Raw genomic sequence first — 26,770 nt, 5'->3', positions numbered from 1 at the left:
AGGACACAGCTGCTATAAAAGGCCATTGTTTTTCTGCAGTGTAGGTCTGGGGTAGCTAAAGCAGGATATTGCAACAGTGTTTTGCTTGCTTAAACAGTGTTCTCAGCTTTGTCTTTATCAGTACTTCTGATGTATTTATTATTTTTAAGGACTGAAGCAGTAACATCTCTTACTCTTTCAGGTTTTTCTCATTAAAGAAAGAAACATTATTGCACCCTATAAAACAGTAAGAGTAAGTATTTTTCTTTTTTTTGCTAATCTTAGCAAATTAATGTTTTGCAAGGATTTATGTTCCCATTTCTGAAAGGGTAAGATAATTATCATTTGAGGAATATGACAATAAAGCTTAAAAAATTAATAATTGTGCATATTGATAAAACAAGTGTCTGAATTCTTCCATAACTGGCTTGTGATATTTTTTGGAGGACATACTGCAGACTTGACACTTGCTATTTAGCTTGATGTGCGGCTCTGGGGGCTCAACAGTCAGAGCTGTCAGCTGACTGCTAGTATCCAGTGGATGCTTCTTCCTGGCTAAATGTCTTCTCATCAGTTCTGCTCACACCTGAGATAAGATTGCTAATTGATAGTTCCCAGCTGAGTGTTTCACAGTTCAAAGAAATGGCAGATAAGACTGCTTACAGCATAAATCAGAGCTTAATTCTGGTTGATTTCTCTTGATGGAGTTGGTCTCCTCTGATTCTGAGCCTGGAGGCCTCAAGGTAAGAGTTTTTCACCTGGAATGCAGGACGGGTTAAAACAAAAACTCAAAATGAAAATTCAGAGTCATTAAACATCGTATTTGCCCTGGAATTGAAACAGACATAATTATATTTCTCAACATATTTGTTCAAGTAAGACATTTCAAGAATGATAGAGACATAAATTTGTGTTACTGTAATGAGCAGGGAAGAGGCAAGAGTTGATCTCTGTTCTCTCAACAGCTGCTTTAGGTTGGTTTTGTGATTAGATCTGTCTCTAAACAGGGATTTTTACATTTTCTTTGTTTGTTTTGTGCATTCTTTATATATTGAACCTGTTTTTTTTCTAGTCCTTCTATTTTCTGTTTAGCCTCCATGTGCAAAATTTATTAAGCATCATACAAATACCTTACCACATTACCAACACAGTGAAAATAAAACAATCAAAAGGGCTGTTTGGAAGGCTTTTCACTTTATTTTCTCCTAAGTCAAGATTCATTCATACCTAAAATGTTCCTGACAGTTAACCATTATAATTTACTTCACCAAAGTGCAGCTATGTTTCTGCATATTAAAACAAGAAATCTAGTTTGTCTTCAATCATTGCAGATTTTTTTCTGTTGTTGCTGAATATCTTCTACTTGAATCATTGGCATGTCATTGAGTGCTGGAATTTGGTAGTACATTTTATCTTCCATGTCCTGCACTGATTGTTTCAGTTTAATTACAAAATACTGAGGTATTGTCTTTGTGTACGGCTGGAGAGCTACAGAGAGAACTGCTTACAAAAGCTTTTACATTGTTGTCTGTGAGCAATCCTTGTTGGATCATCCACTAGGATTTATGAGACCCGTGCTTTCGCTGTTGGAGGAAGATGGTGCTCTGGGTGAAATGTTACAAGGCTTTTATCTAAACGTTACTGGATTTCTTGTGTCCCTTTACTCAAGCTGCAGTTGCTTCCTGAAGCATGCTTTCCTCTTGGATTGCTCTCAGTTCAGCTCAGATCATGTACATTTCACTGAAGATCATCTAGGTTTCTTTGTCTTCTTTCCTTCAATTTCAGATCAATCTGGTTGTACCCACTGATCAATGTCTTGGTGTCATCTTACTGCTCACTTTTTTTCTTTTTTAAAGATTAGCCTGAGAAATTACAAAACCTTACAGAAACGTGTTGATACATTTTACACTACATTAGGGGTCATCAAGGGATCCCACAACCTTTGCTAAATATCAGTTATGTGTAAAAGTATTGCCAGTCGATCTATGCACATACTTTGAATATGCTTAAGTCAAACCCAGAACTATGTACTATGAAACGACACTTAAGAAAGCTGGGAAAACTCTGAAGGGGAAAAATGAGTATGCCGGACATGCTGGGTGGTATGTTAGCGAAGTTTTTATAAGTAACTGGTCAAAACAGGTTGTGGTTGGCTTTAGGATCTTTTCAGCTCAAAACTTTATGTAGAGGAGAAAGGTAACTTTTATAGACTAGTATTTAAAGATTTGACAGGCTGGTATTGTTTGTCTAAAAGATACGTAGTAGCTGTTACGTCATTTACTAATTCTACATTTACTTGTGTTCAGCTGATATTAAAGTACACAGAGGAGGTACTAGTTCTATATTTAGCTAGTACCTTTTATATATATATATATAAAGGTATATAGTACCTAATATAAATATATATATTTAGCTATATATGTAGCTTTTTTATATTTACTGATGTTTAAGCTGTATTGGTTTGTTCACTTCAAAGCTACTATGTTCCATTGCATAAATAATGGACTAAATACTGCACAAAGAGCTTACCACAGGAAGGATACATTTGTAAAGAAAAAAAAATAGTGTTTAACATCTGCCTTGGGAATGTTTCAGGTATGCTGCAACCTTTGATAGCATACTTTGACCAGGTTTTAGAGTGCTTTTAGTTTTGATTTTTTTTTTTACTGAGCTTTATTTTAAACTCATTTGTAGTAAATGTACTTTTGGTTTTAGGGTAGAACAGAGCACTTATTCCAACTGGATGTTGCTGGGAAACTAGGAGATGTTGTGCAAACTCTGCATCAGGTATGTGGTTATTTGGTATCACTACACACTTAATCACAGCATTATTTTTTATATATATATATTTAATGGAGAGCTGTATTTAAATACTTACTTTGAAGGTGAAATTTTTGTAGTATCTATTTTTAAAATGTAGCAGTTGAACACAGCATCTAGTTCTGACACCTGTCGTAAGCTACCCATATTAGCTTTTACTGTGCACGGGTATAGTATACAGGCAAAGTAATAACATGACAGTAGCAACGAACAAACATGTCCTACTTTAAAAAGAAAAAATAATGACAAGAGTACTAAAAGAGATATTAAGAATGCTAAAGGCCCCTCCAGTTTGTATTAACTTCTGAGCTGTGTGGGAGTTCTCTATGCTATTTCACTTAAAGCTCCCTGTTCTTTAGCTTTACAGGGCTTCTTGTCTAGATAAGATGGGAGATCAAGCTGCCATGGTAAGTAACTGATTAGCTCTTTATCACTGTTTAATAATTTTAATTGCATTTGAATCATAGACCATATTAACTTTTTTTTTCTTCCACGTTAGATAACTGCTATATTGCAGTCACGCTTGGCTAGAACATCATTTGATAAAAACAGGTATCCTTCTAATCACTTTCTACTGGAAATTATTTTCAGCTTTTTGGTTGATGAGTGTACTGCAAGAGTACTTAACAAACAAGGTGCTTGTTGGGGGCAGCATAAATTCTCTAATTCAGGCAGTTATCATCTTTGTATTCTGAACCATCTGGAATGGAAATGGGAAATTCTGTGTTATGAAGATGAATGTGTTACTTTTTTCTCTCTCCACACTGTTCATTTATCTGTGAATTTGTTGCAATTTTGGCATCAGTATATGCCAAATAAAGCTCTGTGTGGAAAAATCAGCTGGCTTACTGCTCTGAGACTGATGCAGAAGGTAGCAACTTTCCTTTCTGGAGTGCCTGTTAAAGTAGAGTTCTCGACAAAGAACTTTATTCATGTCTAAAGTAGGCTTAGTAGAGTCCCAAGGTTATAAACTAACCTAAAACCTTTCTAAAGAATTTAAGGGTAGCTCTACCTAAGAAAGAACTGGAGGTAAACTTACTCCTTTTCTTCACTTGTAGATTTCAAAGCATTTCTGAAACGCTGCATATGGAATGTAAAGCAGAAATGGTGACACCACTGGTGACTAATCCAGGGCATGTGTGTGTTACTGATGCTAACTTGTACTTCCAACCTCTTAATGGATATCCTGTAAGTGCCTCGTAGACAATCTTGCATATGGTGTGAGCACGCTGCCCCTCTAGTGGACAGTTTTCATTTTCTGTATGATTCCTCTTAAATGGACATGGCGCACATCTCCAAGGCTCTATTTTCAGTTAGAATCAGAAGCTCTTTAGTTTTCCTTTATCTGTGCTGCTCTGTTGCATTCAGTGTATATCTGCTTCTGAGGCTTTATTCTGTGCCAACTTGCTTAAAGCTGACCTCCTACTGACAAAGCACAAAATATCCTTTCTTCATACTCTTAATATTTAAACATCACTTTTTTTGACATTGCATTTAAGATAAATTTCTTAATCTTACTCTGTGATGCTGTTCCTACCTAGTGTGGGTTTTATGTGCATTTACTTTATATTGCAAGATCTTAGGTACATTTTCTATTAAACTAATAATTTATTTTCTCTAGAGGAAAATTGAGTGCATGTGGCAGACGGGTTACCGCTTTGGAACTTTTGTCAGAGAAATAGCAGTGATACTTTTAGAGTATTAGTGGCCTGCTAAGACTTATGTCCAGGCAAGGAAAACGCGTTTCACAGCTGATGACAACGTGCTATTCCATTTCTGTCCACCAGCTGGCACCATTGGCAAACAGTTTGCCCAGCAGCCCAATGGCTTCCTTATTTTTTCGTATAGTTTATTGTGTTCTGTTCCTCTCTTGCATGATTATTATAACTGGCAACCGACTTGGGTGATAATACGCTATTCTTTCGTTATTCTTAAACTGCTTTGCTACTCAGACAAGAACCAACAGCAAAGACAAGCTGCTTCTTTTTAACGTAATTGCTTAACACCTCTGTTCTACTGCTAAAATGACATGGATGGATATTGTTTTCGTGTTGCTGGTATTCCAGACTGACTGGAGAAGTTAATGTAGAAGAACATACTTTCTAGAATATCTCTATTTTTTCTTCCCCCTTCTTGCCCCCCACAGAAGCCAGTAGTACAAATAACACTGCAAAATGTACGTCGCATCTATAAAAGAAGACATGGGCTAATGCCACTGGTAAGCCTAAATATATTTTATGTCTTTCTGTATATATTGTTTCTTAAAATGAGCAACTGAAACTGTATGTCATTAGGTAAAAGCTAAATGTTTTTAAAAACTCTGAATTAAGTAGCGCACTGCACTCACAGATCCTTTCTGGTTTTCAAGTGTTCTGCTTCCCAGTGTTGTGAAAAAGATGAAAACAGGAAGACTGAACTCTTGTCAAGGATGAAAAATTTCTTTCGTAAGCAGTCAGTGTAGGGGAAGGGAGAAGGGAGTACCTCCAGGGAGCAATTAATTCCACTTATCTCTAACACTTATCTTGGGATAGAATGAATTGCTCTCTCATGGTGTGTTTTCTCTCTGGATTGATTCATGGAGGGAGTTTGATCACTGGTTCAGATTGAGACTAATGCGGAGTGATGAGTTCTGCTGTACATGGCTAAGAGACGATGAGAGTGCTTCAGTAGAACCTCTGAACTTTGAAGTTTCAGTGTGAACACTGAAAGCATGTCTTGAACAAAATTTTTTTGTCTCAAAACACATTTGAACTAGACATTTAACTCTGCCTCACCCCATTCACTTAGGACAAAAAAAGTATATTACTTGTGCTTAATCAATCTAGACAGAGCCAGTGTCTAGCTATAAAGCTATTTGTTCAGCTGGGTGTGACCTGAATGCTTTTATGATTGGAAATAGAAATTATAAAAATGTCAGAATATGTGGGCAAAACTGCTACCCAATTTACAGTCCTAAGTTTTAGATATTAGTAACTGGAATATTCTGTTTTAAAAATGTTAATATTGCAGCTTGTCAGTAATGCTGTCATTTTCTTTTCTCCTCCCCCCCCCCCCCCCTTAACTTCTAAGGGACTTGAAGTATTTTGCACAGAAAATGATCTATGTTCTGACATCTACTTGAAATTCTACAACTATCAAGATCGAGATGAGCTCTATTTCCTTATTGCAACATATATAGGTTTGAAGTATTTATTTATTAATGTAGTCTGTAGTACTTTGTGAACGTAAATTTGTCTGGGCTTTGCTCTGTTGATTTGTGGGAAAAATGAGAAGAATAAACAGATATATTGGCCCTAAAAATTTTTGATGCAAGTAAGCGAAGTTCAGAATGAATGTTGCAAAGTTGCATGTATTTTCTTCGTTTGAAGAGCTGAGTGTGGAAGCTGAGATAGCATTATTAAGGTGAAATTTGATTTGCAACTTGATACACACTGTTGTTTGACATAACCCCCACCAAAAAAAAAAAAAACCAAAAAAACCCCACCAACAAACAAAAACCACCAAAAACAACAAAGCAAACCAACAAAAGCCCCACAAACACTTTATCTTCAAAGCAAGGGGTAAATAAGATCCACTCAGCTAAACTGTGTTTTGCTGAAAGGCTGACTGAATTGTGGGTGGAACCCCCGGCCACCAGTTATGTCCAAGTGAAAATCCTGTTGAGAAAGTTCCCGTAATGGATGGATTTCCAGTGTACACTTAAGCATGTGAGCTCTCCTCACTCGTAGCAGTGATTGATGAAAATTACCATTCTGAAACAGTTAAATTCTCCTTTCTATTAAATCTTAATTGCATTAATTTCTAGGAAGTGATACCTGTCTCTTGCAGATCATGAACTGAAACTTTATAAAACTTTCTAAATAGACTAGTGTGTACAGGAAAAACAAGGAGAAAAAAACCTAATAGTTTTTCTGTAATGCTACTACAACTGAAACACTGAAACTCACGTTTACTGCCAATATTGAAAGTGTTTATGCAAAGTTTGTACTGTTCTGTTATTGTACCAGAGGTCTAGTTCTGTTTTGTAATGAATTTGCCTAAGTATCAGTTGACATTTTCCCCAGATCACTAAGCAAAGTAGAAAGGCCACACAGGAACAATCACTTCCCCTAAGAATTGTTTTAGTCTTTTAGATTTTCCTTTTGAAAAGGAAGTAAGTTCTGATATGGTTTTCCCTGTTACTGAAATAATTGCTGCTGTTACCCTGCTTCAGACTTTTTTTTCTGGATAACTTTCAAAGATGAAATTTCAAGATGCAGATGATGTTGTTGGAGCTTAGAAATCAAAAAAGGGTGAGCCCTTTCTCTAAAGGTGTTTTTAGCACCTCAATAGCTGTCTGACAGCAGAAAATCCTCTCTTTGAAGGTGCTAATGCTTTTTACATGTAGAATTTAAGGTGCTAAGGTGAAGGGAAGATTGGAATATGTTTTTCCAGCCTATGCTAGTCTAAAATAGAGGCCAATCATGTCCTAATCTGAATTCCTTTTCTTCTAGTTAATATTTTCAGTGATAATATTAGAGTAATTTGATGTTCCATAGAAATTCTATAGCTTTGTGTTATAGCTTCAGCAGCAAATGATGGTAAAAGGTAAAGACTTCTAAGTATGGGGAAGAGCAGCCTATAACACAGTTGTGGTAAAATAATCATCCAGAAATGTGCCGTATAATGCTTTCTGTAGCTAGGATGTGGTTTCACTGTGATTACTTGATGATTGGACTGTTCTTGCCATCATGCCATGGTTGCAGTCCTTCAGTTCTATTTCAGGCATTTGCCAAGGTGCTGTACTCTGAATCGATGGAAGGAACAATTGAAAAAACAGAGAAAAACCCGAAAAAAAACCTCTGTGCAAAGCTATCTCTCCCCCACCCCACAATTTCTCCTGATAAACCTGCCAGAGAAGATAACAAAGGAAGGCCTTTAATTTCATTTTAAGGTGGAGGGACAGAATGCAGTCAACATTCCTAGGTCATTTTGTTGTCCAGCAGCATAACTTTGTATTCTTGCCATTGAGTAGCGGGGTAGGGCAATATTGAATATCTTGAGCCCCTGCCTAATGCTTCAATGGAAACTCCAGGTCCGTAATTTCTACTTTCTTGAGTGGTGGTCAAGTTTTATCTTCCCCAAGTCTCTTTGTTTTGGTGGTTCTGAAACTGAATCCTGTTCACATACGAACATAACTTCTTTCCACAAGTCATTGTTAGTGGGCATCCTTAGTTGTCCAGTAGGAAAATATATTTAATTTTTTTTTTCTTGACTCCAGCAGAACTACTTCTAGAAATTTGAAACCCTAAAGATTGCCTGATTGCCAAGAGGGCTGTTCATGGTCTGCAAATACTTTTCTATACCTCCGTAAAAGTTGAAATTCTTTCCCATCCATTGTTTCCATGTTTTCAGCACTCCTTCTGCATGGTTGTTGTTGTTGAATGCCATTCAGGCCTGTTTGAACAGATCCTTAAAAAAACGTATACAATATGGTAGCTATTGAAGCATGAAGTTACCACTTAATTTTGGCTTGTTCTTTTAAACAACTGTGCCCTTAATGTTACAGTACCTTGCATGTTAATCACAGTATAATTTGGGGATGGAAGTGCAAACCACAAAACTCTTAATGTTTTCTTTTATTTTAGAAAATCATATTACAGAGCATACAGCTGAAAGTTACATGTTGCAATGGCAGCGAGGACATATATCAAATTACCAGTATCTTCTTCATCTAAACAATCTGGCTGATAGAAGCTGCAACGATCTCTCCCAGTATCCTGTATTTCCCTGGATCATAGCAGACTACTCTAGTTCAGTATTAGGTATGTGTATACAAAAAAGGCATGTTAGTGCATCATGTCCAACCTGCAGTGTCTCAGGGCAGCTTTTACACTGCATAAAGTTAACATTACATCAGAGTGGACTGGCATTAGTGATCTTGGAAGTTTTATTGTGCACTTACCCCTCCTCTGAAGTTTAGTGGATAAAATACCTCACCTTTTTCTGTTAAAAACTTCACTCTTCACATCCAGAGTATGCACCAAGCATCTGCTTGGTCGCTTTGAAAATTGGCAGTACTGAGTGTTCAAAGACTGTGCCTAATAAATGCAAAGGAACCGGTAAAATTGGTTTTTATGGAACAAGTTGGATTAATTGAAATGTGTAGGATCCACTTGTTCTTTTATAGTTCTTAGCATAGCAAGTTGAAAGGAAGAGACTAATGGCCTGTGCCAAAATTGGTTACTTGATTAAGGGTCTTAGTGCAGTTTGTGTTGGAAGCTTGTCCTCTTGAGGATTGTGTCCCTCTACAAGGAGGAGAGTAGGGGAATCTATTTCTGTTTTCATCAGCACCCACTCAAACACCTCGATCCAATTGTTTGGTGGTATTTAACTGTAGCCTGACAGAATAGTTAATGAGTAGGAGGAAGACAATACCAGCTGATTTTGTGCCTCAGGTAGCAGGACCTGTGCTAAGTAGGTGATGTCATGTACATGTACTAGTTCTGAATGAAGCAAGAGCTATGAGATTACATCTGCTTGGAAGGAAGATGATGAGTAGCCATTTACAGTAAGACTTTATTCTTTTGCAGTTAGGGAGCAGAAGTTACTGGAGGGGTTCTGCATTGTTTTTTGTTTGTTTTATTGCTGTTTGGGGTGGGGTGGGGTGTCTTCTGGTTTCAAGTATTGATCAGAGTACATTCCCGTCTAGTAGAATGCCTAGAGTCTAACTATATCTTTTTAGATCTGACCAAGCCTGAAACGTTCCGTGACCTTAGCAAACCAATTGGTGCCCTGAATAAGGAAAGGCTGGATAGGCTATTGGTATGTATATCTTGGCTTGTACGTGCTGTGCATTGTGGGCCTTGTACATATTGGCAGTAAAAGGAGCTTTGTCAAGCAGGTTTTGGGAATTACGTAGATACCAAACTATAAACCTTATCAGAAGCAAACTTACCTGTAAACATACCACATTTCCTTTCAGCTTGATTTCATTGGTACTGATTTAAAAGCATTTGAACCTGTTTCCTTGCTCTTTCTGCCATTTCATATGTATATGCTTTAAAATGTTTTACCTCACTTTTAAAATAAAATCCCCAAATCCATTCAACTATTGTAAGTGCGTTTGTATGGCAGGTACTGGGATGCTATAAACATACACGGAAATATAAAACTTCAAGACCAATGGATTTAAATGCATAATGTAAAATACATGTATCAATTATACAAGACAAAGTGATAGAAAACTTAAGTACTTCCATTTAAGAAAAATGCTGAATTTGAGGGAGAGTACTTCAAAGGGAGGAAACCTGGATCCATAGAGATCAGAGCACCAATCTAACATTTGCACATGCAGATAATAGTGCACAAACTTTTTCTATTTCTCAAAGTAGGCAGACTTCCTTTACGTAAGCAAACACATAATTACAAGCTTAGAAGATCCTCCCTTTCTTAGCTTTTAATTCTTTGTATAAAAGCATTGTCTTCTATGGTAAGTTAATTATTCTGAAATAATTTACAGAACATAACCATATTGGTTTAGAACATTCATTAGTTCTTAATGAAGCATAGCAAAAAAATATTGCCGGACTAACTGCATTATATTGTCAAAAAAGATTAAAAATTTCAAAATTGTAAAGCTTCCTAAGGTTGTTGAAGGTAGGAACACGATAAATGTTATGTTTTCAATAACAGTACGCAGTTTCTTTCTAAGATCTGACTGTGTCCTTAAATTGTTAGCTGTCTCATGCCTACAGTAGAAGTAACTTTATTTAGATTATGATAGGTTTTAGGGATAACACCTAGGTGCTTCAAACAGGAGAGAGTCTTCCAGGTTGAATTAAGTCAGTATGTTCTTCCATACTTATTAAACTTCACATGAAAGACAAAAAGGAAGTATTTGTTTGGACTCCTTTGAAGCTGAGTCGCTGCAGTTACATGTGAATGTGAGAGAGGAAAAAACCCTGGTAATTCTGGATGATATATGTAATTTGTGTGTGTATATATATATGTATATCATATATCTGTATCTCTAATATAACTTAAAACAACTTTTTACTTTCTTGATTTACTGATTATGGTTATTAGAGCTTTGTTTTATTGTTACAAAAAAAAAAATAAGGGTGGTCCTAGTCTGTGTCTTAAAAAAATAAAAAGTGTATATGTGTTTAATATTGAGGGAAAGCAGGAGTGCTGATTTTAAACAGACCTCTCTTTCTTCTTCATATGTTGCAGACACGTTATCAGGAAATGCCAGAGCCCAAGTTCATGTATGGGAGCCATTATTCATCTCCGGGTTATGTTTTGTTTTACCTTGTTAGAGTTGGTAAGACAGCTTTTACATGCTCTCTGAGCAGACCGTTACCTCGAAAGTGGACAAAGTTTGGAGCAAGCTGATGTTTTTTTTTTTTTATTTCTCCTTAGCCCCAGAATACATGCTGTGTCTGCAGAATGGAAAGTTTGATCATGCTGACAGAATGTTCAACAGGTTTGTTTACATTTTGTCTATAACTGAATTGGTTTTGTTTTCAGATATGCATCAAGGGACTGCAAAGCCTTAAAAAATAGCTTTTTAACAAATGTGTGACTGATACATGTTATCTAGTCTTGCAGAAACATGGAAGAACTGTTTGGATGGCGCAACAGATTTCAAAGAGGTAATTGGATGGAAAATGATTGAAGTCCTTGGTATCCGTGCTAAGCTTTCTGTTCATAGATGTCTCCTGTTGATTTGAGAGTTTTGAAGTGGGGCTGGGGTGTGTTTGGTTGGATTTTTTAGAGGGTTTGTTTGTGGTTTGTAGTTGTGTGGGGGGGTTGTTGGGGCTGTTGACTGCAATTTATGAATCCTTTAATGTTTTTAACTTCTTCTTTCTCTGTAATTCCATGATTGCTTGTCTGTGTCTGCTTTTAATTTAATAGAAGTGTTATTGTGAATGTTATTGGAATAAGTGGGAATTACCAGAGTGGATTAGGGCTGAAAAGATGCAATTTTATGCATTGTCTGCTGGAATCTTGTAAGGATTTGGCTGTGTTACAACAGTACATCTGGTGAGGTTAAACTGTAGTTTTATCTTAGTTTTTTGAGCCTTAGAGAAACCATAACTTGTAGAATATGTTGAGAATGATTAACTGTCAGATAGTGGGTGTTAATGCTTCTTTGATAAAGGAGTCTAAAATAGTGATACTTTAAAAAAAATATCTATAGTTAATGGTTAGCTATGGTGGTTCTTAAATAATTGGCTTAACCTCTGAAACTTCTGCTATCATTCTTGTTTTAGTCTAGACTTTTGTCTTGACTCTTACCTGATATCTTAAAAATAAGAAGGTAGCTATGCAATGACAGTTCTGAAGATACTCTTAGATGTTATGGATTTGTATGCCACACATTACGTGTTAAAAATATTTATGCCACTCTGAATTTATCTCAAAGAATTGCCTTGTGGGTACTCAAAAAGCCTAAAAGTAGTTGGAAGGATATAATGGGAGGAAGTTTCCAGTACTTCTTTATTGACAAAGAAGAAAGCCTGGAAAATTACTACCCAGCTTTAGGACTTGACATACAAACTTTGACAACTTTTAGTTTTTACTGACTGTATTTGACATAAATGATCAAAGCTAAGCTAATCTCAAATTTCCTTTTTTTTTCTTCTTCCAGTTGATTCCAGAATTTTATGAAAATGATTCTAGTTTTCTAGTAAACAGTTTGAAGTTGGACTTGGGAAAAAGGCAAGGTGGAAAGATAGTTGAAGATGTAGAGCTTCCCCCTTGGGCATCAGGTAATGATAGTCAAACTTCTTGTATTATGAATTAATTCAAGATTATCTAGATTCCTGGGATATGGTGGTGATTCTCTCAAAAATGCCCGTTCTGTTTTCTTAGGAAGGATTTTTTGCTTTAAACCATTGAGATAATTAATAGTCGCATTTAACTTTTGTAGCAAACTCGAGGTTTGGTGTGGGCTGTTGAGGTTGTTTGGGCTTTGCTTTTTGTTTGGTTTCTTTTTCAAGAAGGAAGATGAACAGAGATGGAAACCAATACTGAATGGGGTATCTTCTCCTTCAATTAACCTTTCTCTTGCCAGGTCCTGATGACTTTCTGCGGAAGAGTCAAGAAGCTTTAGAAAGTCAGTATGTATCAGAACATCTTCATGAATGGATTGACCTAATATTTGGCTGCAAGCAGAAAGGCAGTGAAGCAGTTGCAGCTCACAATGGTAATTACACACTTTATAGAAATTGCAAAAATAAAACAAAGGGATGCTTTAATTAGACAGGAATTTTAAATAACAGCATATCTGTATGTCTGACTTGTTTTGAGCATTCAAAACTGCTTTGAATGCTTGGTCCTTAAAGGAAATGCAGTTCTTTGTTACTGGAATCGATGTCTTATCTAGTAAAGTCTATTGCCTTCATCATAATTTGCATCTTTGAAGATGTACTTAAAATAGTAGGCAAGAAGATTCTATAGCGTTGCTGTTACTTTCTCGCACAGCATTGTGTGGCAATGTAGTATGGAATTAGTGTCTGCTGATTAAAAATAGGAATCTGTAGGATCTCCACATGAACATGTATTTAACTTCCCTACACCGTGATTGCAGTGTGAGAATATCCATACAATTTTCCAAACTCCACCTGAGAGAAGTGGCAAGGGAAAGAAGGGGCTAATGGGCTATAACTGTTCAGGAGCAAGAATGAAGGAAGAAATGTGCAAGTGACTAGGTTTGTCCTTATGCACATATATACTACTGCAGTAGCGTATATACATTTTACTGTACATGTGGAAAGTTTCACTATTTGCAAGCTTATTCAGAGCATGTATGTAGCCATTGTAAATGCTCACAAAAGGGGCTGTTGTTATGTAATTGCTATGATGATGTGTTTAATTTATCTAAATCTAACAGTAATACCAATTATTAACTTACAGCTAAATATCAAACTGCTGTATTTTGCTACCCGGTAAGGAAATGTCTTCTTGGCAAAGGAACATTAGCAGTTTAGGTTTTTAGGGTGTTTATTCCAGAACCCCTGATGCTTTTGAAGGATTGCAAGTAACAGATAATATTGAGATACCCTGTTAAGTGCAAACTAGAATAACTTTAAAAAGAAAACCTGCCTACAACAGTGGGGAGGGAAGGAATAAGCGACTCTTCATTTTAGTAGCCCATGCTTACTACTTCCAGGGTAAGATAATGGGATTTGTTTTGTGGTGGGGTTTTTGTTGTTGGGTTTTTTTTTAATATGCTTACCCACATGTCCTTAAATCATGATTGGCTGTATTTTAGGTTTGCAGGGGTTGGCATCCAACCGTACAGTGACCGTAAGTGTCAATTATAATGTGGCAGAGGCTTTGAATATGGTAAATCAGCATTTAAATTACAGCACCTATATTTTTATCTCTCAAATAAGAGCACGTTTTATGCACAACGTGCTGTTTCTGCTGCAGCATGGATTGTTATTAGCGTAACAAGTTGCAGATACTTTAGAAAAGAGAGACAGAATTTATGTTTATGAATGAACCTGTGTCAAAAGATAAAGTACATGTTCTTATGCAGAGACCCCAAAGTAATTCACTGTATAACTGCTATCCTCATAGCAAATTAACAGGTGAATAGGCGGACCTTTATGATCGTTCTTTACCACATTTTGTTACCTGTTGAGAAGATAACCAGAGATCCATTTATGCAACTGTGCTTTTTTTTTCCTTTATTGTGTATATGTGTGGGGAGTTATTTAATGAAGCTTAAATAAGTCTTCATTTATGAAAGGATTGATTTCTTCTGAAACTTTCTCTGAGTTTCTTAGAAATCCTAACTTTTTTTCAGGTAAGAAACCCAGGATTAAAACACAAGATCTCAAACTCTATAGTTTGCTGAAATAGCTTGGTTGCTTAGGTATAACCAAGTTGAGTAAGAATCACAACTTCATCTTGCATAACTACTATAAAAACAAAGAAAATAAGCCTTGTATATCTACATTGTACAAATAAACTCTTTATTTTCTAGTGTTTCACCCATTAACTTATGAAGGAGGAGTGGATTTAAACAGGTAATTAACAGGAATCCACTTTTTTTTTTTTTTTTTTTTTTTTTTGTTAAAGCAGTTAGCTAAATTTCTCGGTATCCCTCCAGGTTCTTTGCTGGTTGTAGAAGTGCTCTGTATGTGAATGGTGTAGCTCTTCCATTTTATACTCCCAAATACACAGAGAACCAGCATCAGGTTTCTCAGTTTCAGCATGCATTGAGTGATTGTTATGTGAACACTTTGTCAGTCCGGCTTTTCTGAAATTGCTTTATTTTTTTAATTTATGAGCATATTGTCATCGTACATAAACAAAAGAAGGAAGCTGTCATATGACTGTCCATCACATCTGTGGTAAATCAGTTCTGTAAGAATTTGTGATGGCCTATAGTGCAGTAGTAACTGCATCTGCAGGCCCATGCTTTCAGGGGAGAGGACAAGAAAAAAAAAATACTTGCCTACTTGGCTTAATTAAATATCTTGTTTTTGTAAAGTATTATGGACCCCAATGAAAAAGTAGCTCTGCTGACACAAATCTTGGAGTTTGGACAGACGCCAAAACAGTTGTTTACAATTCCTCATCCTCGAAGGATAATACTGAAGTTGAAAAGCTTGTCTCGAACATCTAGTCACAGTGTTTCCATAACTGAGTCTCCAGGTAAATGTTTAATAAATAAACTGACAATGTAGCAGATTTGTAATTTTGAGAAGTACTACATCTTTCTCCCACAGCATCTCATTATACAGCTCCCTTGGCCACTTCTCCTGTAAGCCAACTCAAAATAGATCCGTTAACTAACTATTAAAGAAAAATGGGCAAGACCAGTTTCAATTTTGAAAATACAGGTGTTGTCCGATGGTCTGTCTTCTGTTTGAATGGTCTTCTCTGGGACTGTTCAACCTCTGCTTTTGAAGCTGTGGGAGGACTGTCATCCTTGACCTTTCATGACGCTTCAAAACCAAGCTAATATGATAACACTTTCAATGACTGTATCCCCAGGCATTCTAAATGATCTGAAGACTTGTTCAGTTTTTGAACAGGCATGTCTTTGGAGTGATCCATTGGCTTGTTGTAAATAATCCCATAGAATTTAAATTAAATGTCCAAATTTGTTTTCTTTTCCAAGACTTGAATGAAAATTTGTATAGAAATTAATTTGTTTTCCCTACATACTGTAGGGACAATGTTGACTGAATAACTTCCTTGCGCAACAGTGCAGTGTGAAGAAGTTGTGACATTCCTAACAGAATGCAATAGAATAATAAAAGCATGTGCTGTATTGTAACAGTAGGTGACTTCCCCGGTACTTTTCCATTTGGAAAGCTCTTGACATCTCAATGGAATACCAGAACATCTTTGCAGAAACATTTTTGGTTTGTTGTTTGGTTTTTGGGTTTTTTCCATTTTGGAAATGTATTCTGTAAAGTCTCCAGTTTAAAAGCTCCAGTTTTGGGAGAAAAATAATATTTTTGACTGTGTAAGATTATGCATCCAGGAAGAAATTTAGAAAAACAATTTGTGATATTGTCACTTCCTGCATTAGCCAAAAATTCTTATTTCTGGAGCTCTGCATGATTTCTGTACTTTCATATTTATGTTTGCAACTTCAGCTACCTCATTGTTTGAAATCTATTTTCTATTTGTGATGAAACTTTATTGTGTGGCATTTTATTGCAGTTTCTCCAAATGAGGAATCATTTGAAGATTTGACAGAAGAAAGTATAACCCTTGCTTGGAATAATATTGCCAAACTAAAATTAGATGAGCAATATAAAATTCACAAAGAGTAGGTACTATTCTTTTCTTTTCACAGTCAAAATTGCTCAATTTAATTGTGGGGTAGGGGTATCTGCATATCCATCTGAATGATGGCTTAGGGTTTAAGGTAAATACTTTTCTTTGTGAGACAGCTCATTGATTTGATTACACAAGATGAGTATTTGTCAGCTTGATTATCTTTTGTTTGCTTGTTTGTTTGTTTCTTATACAGATCTAGAGCTAAGTTCATTATCATTTTAGTAACTGAAGCAGATATTGATTACCCATCTCTAAAACTGTGGTAGCAGCAGCTACACAAAGACTTCCATTTATTTATTTATAACCCCAGAAAGACTTAACTACTTAATCTCATTTAATTTGAAAGGTTAACCCACTTAAGTTCAGCTACTGTACACCTTTAGCTGCCGCTGTATGAGCAGTTTGCCAAGTCTCCAGCTATAGGTTTTCTGTTAATCCAGGTACAAAACTATTGTTCTGATGGATTCCTAGGAAGCCATAGGTCAGCAGGGGCACTTCAGGTGAACTTTGAAAGTACCTAACAATGAACAACATCAGCTATATTTTAAAGAACAGATTTTGCTTTGGTGCCATCCTTTGTCCTAGTGGCTGGACTAGTAGGAGGATTTCTTACTACCCTGAGTGCAACTACTTTCTTGGTGACTGTAACCCAATCTAGAAAAGAAGCATTCTGTTGTCCAGAAAACAAGATTATATTTGTAGTGAGAAAGTGCCTCTGTTACCAGATTGTTAGGGTTAGGGAAATCTTGATCCTGAAAGCAGACTTGAATTTCAGCTTCTGATTTTTTTTTATTTTTTATTTTCCTGAGGACTGCTGAGAAAAATAATAAACAGGTCTGTATAACAGGATTTTAGCTGTGCAGAGTGCTTTGTCCTTCCTAACCAACTCCCTGACATAAGCTATATGTCTGAATTTCTAGACTATAGTGACTTTGCCAGTGTCAAATTTGAGGAGAAAAGACATGCAAGTTCTGATTTCCTGACATTTGAGGTATTCGGTATCTGCTTGTAGGCAGGTTCCTGGCTGGCTTTCTGGCTTCTTTTTTTTTTTTTTTTTTTTGCCTAATCCCAAATTGGAAAGGTGGACTAGGAAATATTTATCCTCTCACATGGCAATGTCCTTTCTGATGAGGATGAAGTTCTTGCAGAACAATATGGGAAACCTGTACTGGCGTTTCACATATTATATCAAGGTATATTACTGTTTCTAGGTATATAAGATACCACTGTGGTGCTTTTAATCTCCTTCAGTGTTTTAGCTCTTAGATCAAATAACAGATTTTACCTGCAGTCAGTTTACAGTATGATGGTTAAGTTTCAAAACCTATGAAATCACCTATAAACTTGTTTGTATTAAACAGGGCAATTACTGGAATAGCAGTCACTTGCAATGGGTCTTCTGTTTTCACTACATCCCAGGGTAAGTATTACTTCAGAGGTATTTACTAGAACCTGTAGCATAAATGCAGATTACTTTTTGTGAACAAAACAGCATGAAACTCTGAAATGTAGTTAAGATTGAATCCCATTAATATCTTCACTGAGAGCAAAATGAAGACAACATTAAATGGGATATTTCTGGAATCACTGAGATCTGATTTTTTTACAGTCATGAAAGTGGCCCTATCTTGTGCCAAATGCAGGAATTTTGTCTTTGCTTCACGTTCAATTCTTTCTTACTGTTTGAGAGGATTTCAGTATTCATATGTGAAAGCTACTTCTCTTTGGCTTTTGGATTGTCACCTTTGCAAGTCACCTATTATAGAAATTAAGTTAAATATCTATTTCCTGTAATTAAATAGCTGAAGTATATAAATCTGTTAAGTTTCAGATCACTTTGACTCAAGGGTTTCAATGTTATCTCTATCTCGGCTTGGGAAGGTGGTAATTTCTCCCTTTAGACACCAGAGTTCTTTTAGAGTTCGATAGGCATGGGGCAGTCTGTCTGTAACTGGTACAAAACAGGCTAGTTCCAGGCTCAAATCAAAAGCTTTATAAAGAGTTTCTCAAAGACTATGAGAAAGCTATACCTGCTTTTCATAGTAAGATACTTGAATATTCAAACAGGAGCAAAATTACTAGCTTCTGTAATATAAACCAGTCATTTTGTCTTCAATTTTGTACGTTATTGACAGATTCAACTTTGAAGATGTTTTCTAAAGAGTCAAAAAAAATCCAGAGAAGTGTGTCCTTTTCAAACATGGTAAGTTGCTGTCAAAATAGAAACAAGATCATTGGGTATCTTCTGAAAGCTACTCGGAGAAATGCATCAATGCCTCTTTTCTTCCGCTGCCTACTCAACTGTATTGTGTGTGAATAATTTAGTGGAGTGAACTGATAGTCACTCAGGCCTCCAAGGAGACAAAGCACATTCTGCAGACATGGCAAGGAAGCATTAAATGGTTGCACTTCACTTCTGTGCTAGCTCTGTTCTGAGTTGCCCTGCTCTCCAAGGAAGGGCTTGCAGAAGACAAAGAAAGTCTGGCATGTGCAGTGGAGTCTTCCTGAACAACCTTGAACTGCCACTGGGACCAGAATCACAAAGCTTAAATTCCACCCATGTGCTCACATCCAGCATTGCCTTACTGCTCCCAAGTGTTTGAAGGCTGCGAGTCAGCTGGCAGAGGAAAATCAAGCACGGGGTGGAATCTATGCTGGGTGAATTTGAGCCGCCCTTTCTCAATGAGCCATGGTCATGGCAACCTCTAACAACATTTTTCCCTTGCTTCTAAAACAGCAATTAAAAAGAGATTCTGTATTTAATTTTTTTGTGCTTGAACACTGTGGCCTGACCTAGGTCATAGAGATTCAGTCCCAATTGTCGTGTTTGGAATCCTTTATTGAGGCAAGATACTAAGATGTATCAGCCATCTCTGTACCCTCATCTCTAGAGGGAACAAAAAAGGCAAACGTGTCACCCAGACAGAGGCCATAGCATGCTCTAACAGGTACCCAATTAAGTTGCAAGGTCAAGACCCCATGGCCTGCCATGGCACATGCTAGCAGGTGAGTTGGGATACAGTAATTTCTAATGCTTTAGCCAAGCAAAGTTAGGAATGTTGTTTCTTGGCACTGTAAAAAGGAAGCTTTTTGCTGACTCCTAGGCCAAAGGTTATTTTTGTTTGAGGAGGACTTTTTTTTAAAAAAAACACCTCTTCTCTCTGTAGTTTTAGTGCTGATCTGTTGCAGCAATGCAAGAGGCAGTAACCTTTTTACAGTCCAGCAGCTTACTGTTTTTTAGAACAGTCTTAAAACGTGACAAGTAATGATACTAGTAGAGGCAATGGACTGTTTTTTTTTTATTATTTTGGGTTTGTTTTTTTTTTTTTTGCTGCTTCCCATGATGGTAATGTAGCTGAGCTGCTGTCTGTAAAGAATATTTCTTGTTGAGAATAGTAGGAATTGGTTACATTTGTTTGGAAGAGTTGAGATGGTAAGTAGCTGTCATGGAGAACAAACATCAAAGGAAACCTTCATTTTTAGTTTCTATTAGCTGTTTGCATGTAAAATTGGCAGTAGCTTACAAGATGAAGAGCTGACACAATTTCTCCAGAATGAGAAATTGCATACCATGTATGCAAACTTTGAAATACCAGCATTTAAAGAACAGAGATCTGTCAGTTCTGTATGTGTTTTTGAACTTCAGTGCTACCTTTATATTTATGAGGGATTAAGTATTTTTGCTGTACAGTGTCCAACCCATAATGTGTTTCATAGTTAGTGTTCATAAAACACATTTATGTTGTGTGAATAAAAATGCTGCTTGTTCTCCAGAAGCATGTTAATGTACATCTGTTTGAATTGGGGTAAGAAATCGAACACTACATTATTTTTATTTATTTTTTCTTGCAGGCTTTGTCATCTTGTCTAATTTTACCAGGAGATACCACTGTCATAAGTTCTTCATGGGACAATCATATGTATGTATTTACTTCCTGTTGACTTTACTGAATTACATCAAGTGCCTTGGTCATTATGTTTACAGGTTCAGATAATGATACAGCAATTCATTGTTAAAATGCCATGTCTATGTTTCTACTTTTTGTTTCAGTAGATTTCTGCTAGAAACTGTAAAAGCAAAGCTACTTTCATCTATTTGGAAAAAAGGGGGTTTTTTTCTGAAGACGTAATGCTTTTTTAACCTTTTCCTATTAGCTATTTTTATTCAATTGCATTTGGAAGACAGCAGGACATCTTAATGGGACATGATGATGCAGTCAGTAAGATCTGTTGGCGTGATGGGCGCTTATATTCTGCATCTTGGGATTCCACTGTGAAGGTTTGTATGTGGGGTTGTTATACTTCAAAAACTATTTAGTACTTTGTAATGGTCAGCCAGCCAAATGCTTTGGAGTGGATGTACCGTACCTGTTGTACTAGAATAATAACTTAGCTAGTATCATAGTAAGTTTGTTTGTAGAATATTTTCTTCATTTAACTTTATCTCAGTTGTTTCAAAGCAGAAGTGTTATCTTGAAAGAAATTTAATTCATTGTAACTGAACATGGGAGTTTTGGAGGCAGTCTGTATTTGTTGGAGGAACTGGAATGTTCTGAGACCTTGACCGGTGATTCTGTTTGCTGAGTGGAATAGGCTTCTAAAATGGTTAATAGTTTTGTAGCTGATGTTCTTCGGCTAGGTGGACCAGGAACTTGCTAATCAAAAAAGCATGCCTACAGTTAGGTAGAAAGATAATTTGGAAATAAGGGACAGGAAAGAATTTCCCAAAGCCTTCCTTGTACAGCTTTTTGGTAATTATATATTCAGTGCAGTGATATACCTGTACTTGGGTAGGCTTCTGTAAGCTATCTGGAATCAGCATATGTGGTTCTGTTTAGGGTAAATGAGTTCGGGTGCCATTTGTTGTTGCTGTATTCTGCCATGTAGGCAAGGCCCACAGTTAACACAAGCAGCCCTCCTGGAAACGTGAGAATTCAGTACTGAGGAAACTCATCCAAGGTTATATTAATGCTTCCTTGAGCAAACCTAAATATCTGTGTTGTAGGTGTGGCACTGTGTTCCCGGAGAGACCTTGAGCAATAAGAAACACCACTTTGAACTGCTTGCAGAGCTAGAGCACGATGTTAGTGTAAGTATGTGGGTAGAGATAGAGTATGTCAGAATATGAAAATGAATTACTTATTAAAATCAAAGTCAAGCTGTAGTGCTAAAGCACAAGGATTAGGTTAGGGGGCTAAAGTGGGGGTGTTGTTTTGGGAAGTGTGTGTGTAGGGGTGGTTTTTTTTCGTTTTGGGGGTTTTTGTCTGATGCGTGCTGCGCCAGTGTCCCCTGCTCCCCTGCTCAAAAGGCCTTGTCCTGGGGACTGAAGCAACAGCGTAAACAGAGGTGCCTAATTTGCCTGCTTGGCTTGTACGTACAAAGTTCCAGCTGGGACAGGAAAGACTGCGGGGGGTGGTGTTTGCTGCTTTGCTTTTGAAATAAGACTAATGTTTTTCAAGTATTTTTATTACTACAACAACTTCTTAATGTTTGCCAATGGCAAGGAAATGGAAAAGAATTCCTCTGAGTTGTTTACCATGCTATAAAACATATCAGTGAATTTCACTATAACTATATATTGTGTGCAGTGAATCATAAATATGTAACTGCACACTTGTTAAGCTTCTAATATCACTCTAGTAGGATATTTAGAATTACTGTGTTTTAAACCTTCATAATAGTTTTAACAGGTCACAACATAAGCAACTACTAAACCAGTTCTGATAACATTTAGGAACTCTGCCCAAGAGAATTGGAAACAGCTGACAGCTAGGAAGACTTAAAAGTAAAGAATTTTACTCTTAAGGGTAAATTCTTGTATTTAGATGGAGAGTATGGGTATTCAGAGTAGTCGGAAATGTCAATTTGCATTTCTGATTCTGCAAATAAAAAGCATTTTCAAATATCATCAAAGGGAGCTATCTCTTACTTTTTACGGGCAGGATTTTTAATAATTGTACTTAATTAAGGATGTTGCAGAATTAAATGGAAAAGCTTTTTGTAAATAAAATATCATCTCATAGATAATGCCTTTCTTTTGTGTATGTTTAAAACCTGTCTCAAGATGGCTGACATGAAAGAATAGGAAAATCATGGGATGTTTAACTTCTAGGTAAATACAATCAACCTTAATGCTGCAAACACTATACTAGCATCTGGAACCAAAGAGGGTACCATTAGTGTTTGGGATGTTACTACAGCAACAGTGTTGCACCAGTTGCCATGTCATTCTGGGACTGTGTTTGATGCTGCTTTTAGTCCTGGTACGTTGGATTTCAGTTTTTAATATGCATCCTTGGGAGTTTCAAAGGGAATCTTATTCCTGGTGTCATGTAATATACCTTTCTTTTTTAATTGGAATTACTACTTCAAGGGGGATGGTGAGATGTTTTGGATTGGCACACATCTCCTTTATAAAAAAATTATTAATTGTACACAAGGCCATACTAGACTGTAGACCAGTGGTCTAGACTCTTAACCGGTTTTGTTTATCATTGCTTGCTTAGAGACTTAATTTACAGTAAATTATCTATAAATAAGTAGGTCAGGCAATGTCACATCCAACACGCTGTATCCCAGATTGCTTTGGTAACTATAACTGAATGTCTAAACATGCACTTTTTTGTTGTTATTGTTTCTTTTGTTTGCTTTTTTCTCTTGTGCAGACAGCAGACATCTACTTAGCGCAGGAGAGGACAATTGTTTTAAAGTAATAGATGTACAAACTGGAATGCTTATATCTTCTGTAACTACTGATGAGCCACAGAGGTAATTCTGACACCATTCAGGTTATGAAGCTGTGTGGCCCGCTAGTTGACTGTGGAGGTGATAGTTGGCTGGTGACAGCAGAATGGAAGGGGCAGTAATACTGGCAACTCTGTTTTATTGAATCACTTTTTAAAGTGCAAAGGCTGATGTTCTAGCATGTTGTGTGCATTATGGTCAAGCTTTCCAAGCTGGGACAAAAACAAACAAGTATCTAAGTAACTCGCCTCATGGGGTTTTTTCCAACAGCAACTGTAACATCCGTAAAAGACTATGGGAACTGTAGCTAACTAGCAGTTCCAGCAGTTGAGCCACTGAAATTTCTAACAAGGATTCTTCTTGAATCGTCTCTGTTAATAATCTTGGTTGGTTGTTTTTTTTTAGTTCCAATGCTTCCTTTTTGTTTTGACAATTTTAAGAAGATTGGCTATCATAATTAGTCTTTTTTTTTCTTTTTTTTTTTTTTTCCAAACCAAAATGCAGTTCTTTATCTGTTTACTTGACAAACGACAGAATGCTAACTTAGTTACTGGAGTAAAAATATAGCAGCCATACATGGAGTATCCTTGTTCGTTTCTTGTGTGTGCCTATATGTAAATATAGATAGATAGATAGATGCATATATTATTTGTTTTGCTCAGTTATTTCCCTGAAACTCATCTTTGCACTTTAGATGACAGTTTCAGGAACACGAAGTGACAGAAGTAAAAGTGGTAGTTCATGTGAGTGCTCGGGTACTATACACGCGTACAGCTGACTGGGTCCTCTTCTGTTACAGGAATTAGTTTCATCCTTCTGCCAGGGGAAGGTCTGGCTGGGTCTAGGGCAGACAGAGAAGCAAGTCTGGGACACAACCCTCTAAAATAATTTGGCAATAACCTTTCTGGAAAGACTGTTAAAGGGTAGAATTTCTTTCAGTTTTGTACCTCCATTTTCAGTTCTTTTTGGCCTAGTCAGTTTGGAAGTGTTGGACTCCATTATACAAAAGCTTGAAGTGAACTAATTACAGACTTATTTGCAGGTGCTTCAAATGGGATGGAAATACCATCTTATCGGGAGGTCAATCCGGTGAATTATTGATTTGGGACCTTCTTGGAGGAAAAGTTACTGAAAGAATCAAAGGACATACAGGTATGCCTGAGCTATTCCTATTCTCAAATTGGATGGAAGATTCCTGTTTTCCAGCCCTGCTAGTACTGAAAAGTTTGAGAGTCATCTGCTCAGTCTGTGGGCAGTTCTTCATGATGATAGTGTTATCTGGAACACCAGAACTAAAAGTAGGTCCACATGAACCTAACAATGAAGGAATATTGCGTTTACAAGACTGACCAAGGGTAAATGACTTGGCATTTTCCTAATTCACACAACATCACAGAAGTCAACGTTTTTCTACCTCATAACCCTAATAAAGTGTAGTACAGGCTGCATCGTATACTTTGTTAGCTATCCAGACTGTGAGTCTAACAACAAATTAAGTGAAGTTCACTAGATAAATTGTTTTGGATGGGGATTTATAGCCTTCTTAAAGGTATCCGTACAGTCTCCAGTACATTAGCAATCAGGATGCGTGAAGGAAAAAAACCCCTCAAGTTTTATTCAGCTTCGGTTTTATGGCTGCCTTCCTGAATGGTTATTTCAAACTTCCCTACTATGAGCTTGTACTCTGGAACTTGATGTGTGTAGAGATCGTTCTGTACCTAGGGGAAGCTTTAGAAGTGAGCTTCTAAGCATATGCTGGAAGATGTGAATACACTTCTAATACGAGAAGTCCAAATGGCGGCGTGAAAATCTCACTTTCTGAAGAAACCTCCTCCCCTTATCCCTATGAATCCTTTTGCCAGTGTGCCGTTCTGCATTCTACACAGCAATTGACATTGTCCCTCAAGTACCCCAGGGCAGCCGAGGCAATGTAGGGTGAGATTGTTAGTGTGAATAAAAGCAGCCAGCTAGAAGCCTACTAAAACTGTTCTTAGTATATGTGGTGTTGATGTAATCCAAACTAACGATCATACAATCCTAAACGCTCTTAAAAAGATCTGTTCCATCCTCTCAACTACCACTTTTATTTGCATTTGGATTTACTTTTTTGTTTGGTTTTGGTGGTTTTTTTTCCTCAGGTGCTGTAATGTCCATGTGGATGAATGAACAGTGCAACAGTGTTATTACAGGAGGGGAAGACAAACAAATCATGTTCTGGAAACTGCAATACTAAGTGCCTTTCCCTCCAGACATTTAAATGAACTCTTATTTTAAACCAAATCTTTTAAAGGAACTTAACTCTGTGCAATGATGGCTGCTGAAGTTCAACCAGATAGGAAGCTTTGTTCGGCTATGACTTTCTATGTCATGGTAACTTCACTGAGAGCTCTTAACTTCCATAGTGTATGCATTTGTTTTTCATCGACTATTGTACTGAAAATGCTTGTCTAAAATGGTATCTGAGATGAAATTAAAGACCTATTTTTTGTAACTAAAGAGGTCTTTGCAGTCGTTGTTTAATTTACATAGAATGAATCACACCTTGCTGTTTGAACAGATTTCAAAGAGGAAACGTTTGCCATAACTTTAAGTCTTTAAGAATGCTTGCAGCTTAGTGCCATGTCTCATGACATAATGTATGTACCTCTTGTGTAGGCAATCTTTCTTCCTAGTGACGATGCATACAGTGCTAAATACTACTTCGAACACTCAAGGAGGTGCTGTCCTGAGCGGTGGTCAGTCTAGTCTACTGTCTAGTCTAAAGGTGGCTATTTGCAAAGGCATAGAGAATAAGAACATACTCTGTATTGTTTTTTCCTGTTGAGAAACAGCATTAATATATTAGCCTGAAAGGAAGTGATACTCTTAACAGAGAACACAGTAATGTATTGATATCAGTCTTCCCCTAATAATGGACCTGAAATTAGTTTTAGGAGCTGCTGTTACTGCCTTTTATCATTTCTGTTGCTGTCCTTCTCTAAATATTTAATCTTAAGCATTGTCCTGTTTTGTTTGGTGTTCTCAACTTTCAACTCATACAATCTTTGAGATGGAGTTTAAATAGAGCCTTTAAACAGAGCTACAGCTCCTGTGTTTATCCAGTCCCTTCTTGTCTTAACCCAGTGACGAAGCAGTGTTGTACTAGGCTTACACTCTGTAGGACTTAAGATATGATTTCCTGCAATAAAGACTATTTCAAGTCTAGTTTCAGAACAGCTTAAGTGGCTTATTACAGCAACAAGTAGTTGTGATGTTGCCCCAGTATGACCTAAGATCAATATTTATTTCTCTGATGGTATTCTTTACTGCTGGTGTTAAGGTGGCCTGTCAATGTGTCCAGTCCAAGCATTCTTCTAAATTATGTTCAGCTGGCCCTTTGTCTATAGATATCCTGCCTTGGTTTTGATACCAAAACACCTGTTTCAGGGCACAG

The 26,770-nt window shown here is 36.9% G+C and overlaps 1 protein-coding gene across 2 annotated transcripts in view; it reads left to right on the top strand.

Moving 5' to 3' along the window:
- Window positions 1–25,828, top strand: part of NSMAF (neutral sphingomyelinase activation associated factor) — a 39,794-nt gene extending 13,966 nt beyond the window's left edge. Inside the window, exons 6-31 of one of the 2 annotated variants that reach the window (XM_040585352.1) lie at window positions 182–232; window positions 2,695–2,766; window positions 3,159–3,206; window positions 3,299–3,351; window positions 3,858–3,987; window positions 4,946–5,017; window positions 5,869–5,977; window positions 8,427–8,603; window positions 9,524–9,603; window positions 11,014–11,104; window positions 11,203–11,266; window positions 11,384–11,435; window positions 12,434–12,554; window positions 12,860–12,991; window positions 14,780–14,822; window positions 15,290–15,453; window positions 16,474–16,582; window positions 17,955–18,013; window positions 18,729–18,796; window positions 20,446–20,513; window positions 20,749–20,872; window positions 21,599–21,682; window positions 22,706–22,856; window positions 23,259–23,361; window positions 24,380–24,489; window positions 25,476–25,828. In XM_040585352.1, the coding sequence (XP_040441286.1) occupies window positions 182–232; window positions 2,695–2,766; window positions 3,159–3,206; window positions 3,299–3,351; window positions 3,858–3,987; window positions 4,946–5,017; window positions 5,869–5,977; window positions 8,427–8,603; window positions 9,524–9,603; window positions 11,014–11,104; window positions 11,203–11,266; window positions 11,384–11,435; window positions 12,434–12,554; window positions 12,860–12,991; window positions 14,780–14,822; window positions 15,290–15,453; window positions 16,474–16,582; window positions 17,955–18,013; window positions 18,729–18,796; window positions 20,446–20,513; window positions 20,749–20,872; window positions 21,599–21,682; window positions 22,706–22,856; window positions 23,259–23,361; window positions 24,380–24,489; window positions 25,476–25,570 (2,430 nt within the window). In that variant the 3' untranslated portion in view covers window positions 25,571–25,828. Of the gene's footprint in view, window positions 1–181; window positions 233–2,694; window positions 2,767–3,158; window positions 3,207–3,298; window positions 3,352–3,857; window positions 3,988–4,945; window positions 5,018–5,868; window positions 5,978–8,426; window positions 8,604–9,523; window positions 9,604–11,013; window positions 11,105–11,202; window positions 11,267–11,383; window positions 11,436–12,433; window positions 12,555–12,859; window positions 12,992–14,779; window positions 14,823–15,289; window positions 15,454–16,473; window positions 16,583–17,954; window positions 18,014–18,728; window positions 18,797–20,445; window positions 20,514–20,748; window positions 20,873–21,598; window positions 21,683–22,705; window positions 22,857–23,258; window positions 23,362–24,379; window positions 24,490–25,475 lie in introns of those variants that run through there. The other variant, XR_005826622.1, reaches the window with a different exon arrangement.
- Window positions 25,829–26,770: the final 942 nt, after the last annotated feature.

The sequence above is a fragment of the Falco naumanni genome, chromosome 3 (assembly GCF_017639655.2).
Source record: "Falco naumanni isolate bFalNau1 chromosome 3, bFalNau1.pat, whole genome shotgun sequence".
Lineage (NCBI taxonomy): Eukaryota > Metazoa > Chordata > Aves > Falconiformes > Falconidae > Falco > Falco naumanni.
The sequence above is the reverse complement of the archived record's forward strand: the minus strand, read 5'-3'. Positions and strand labels throughout refer to the sequence as shown.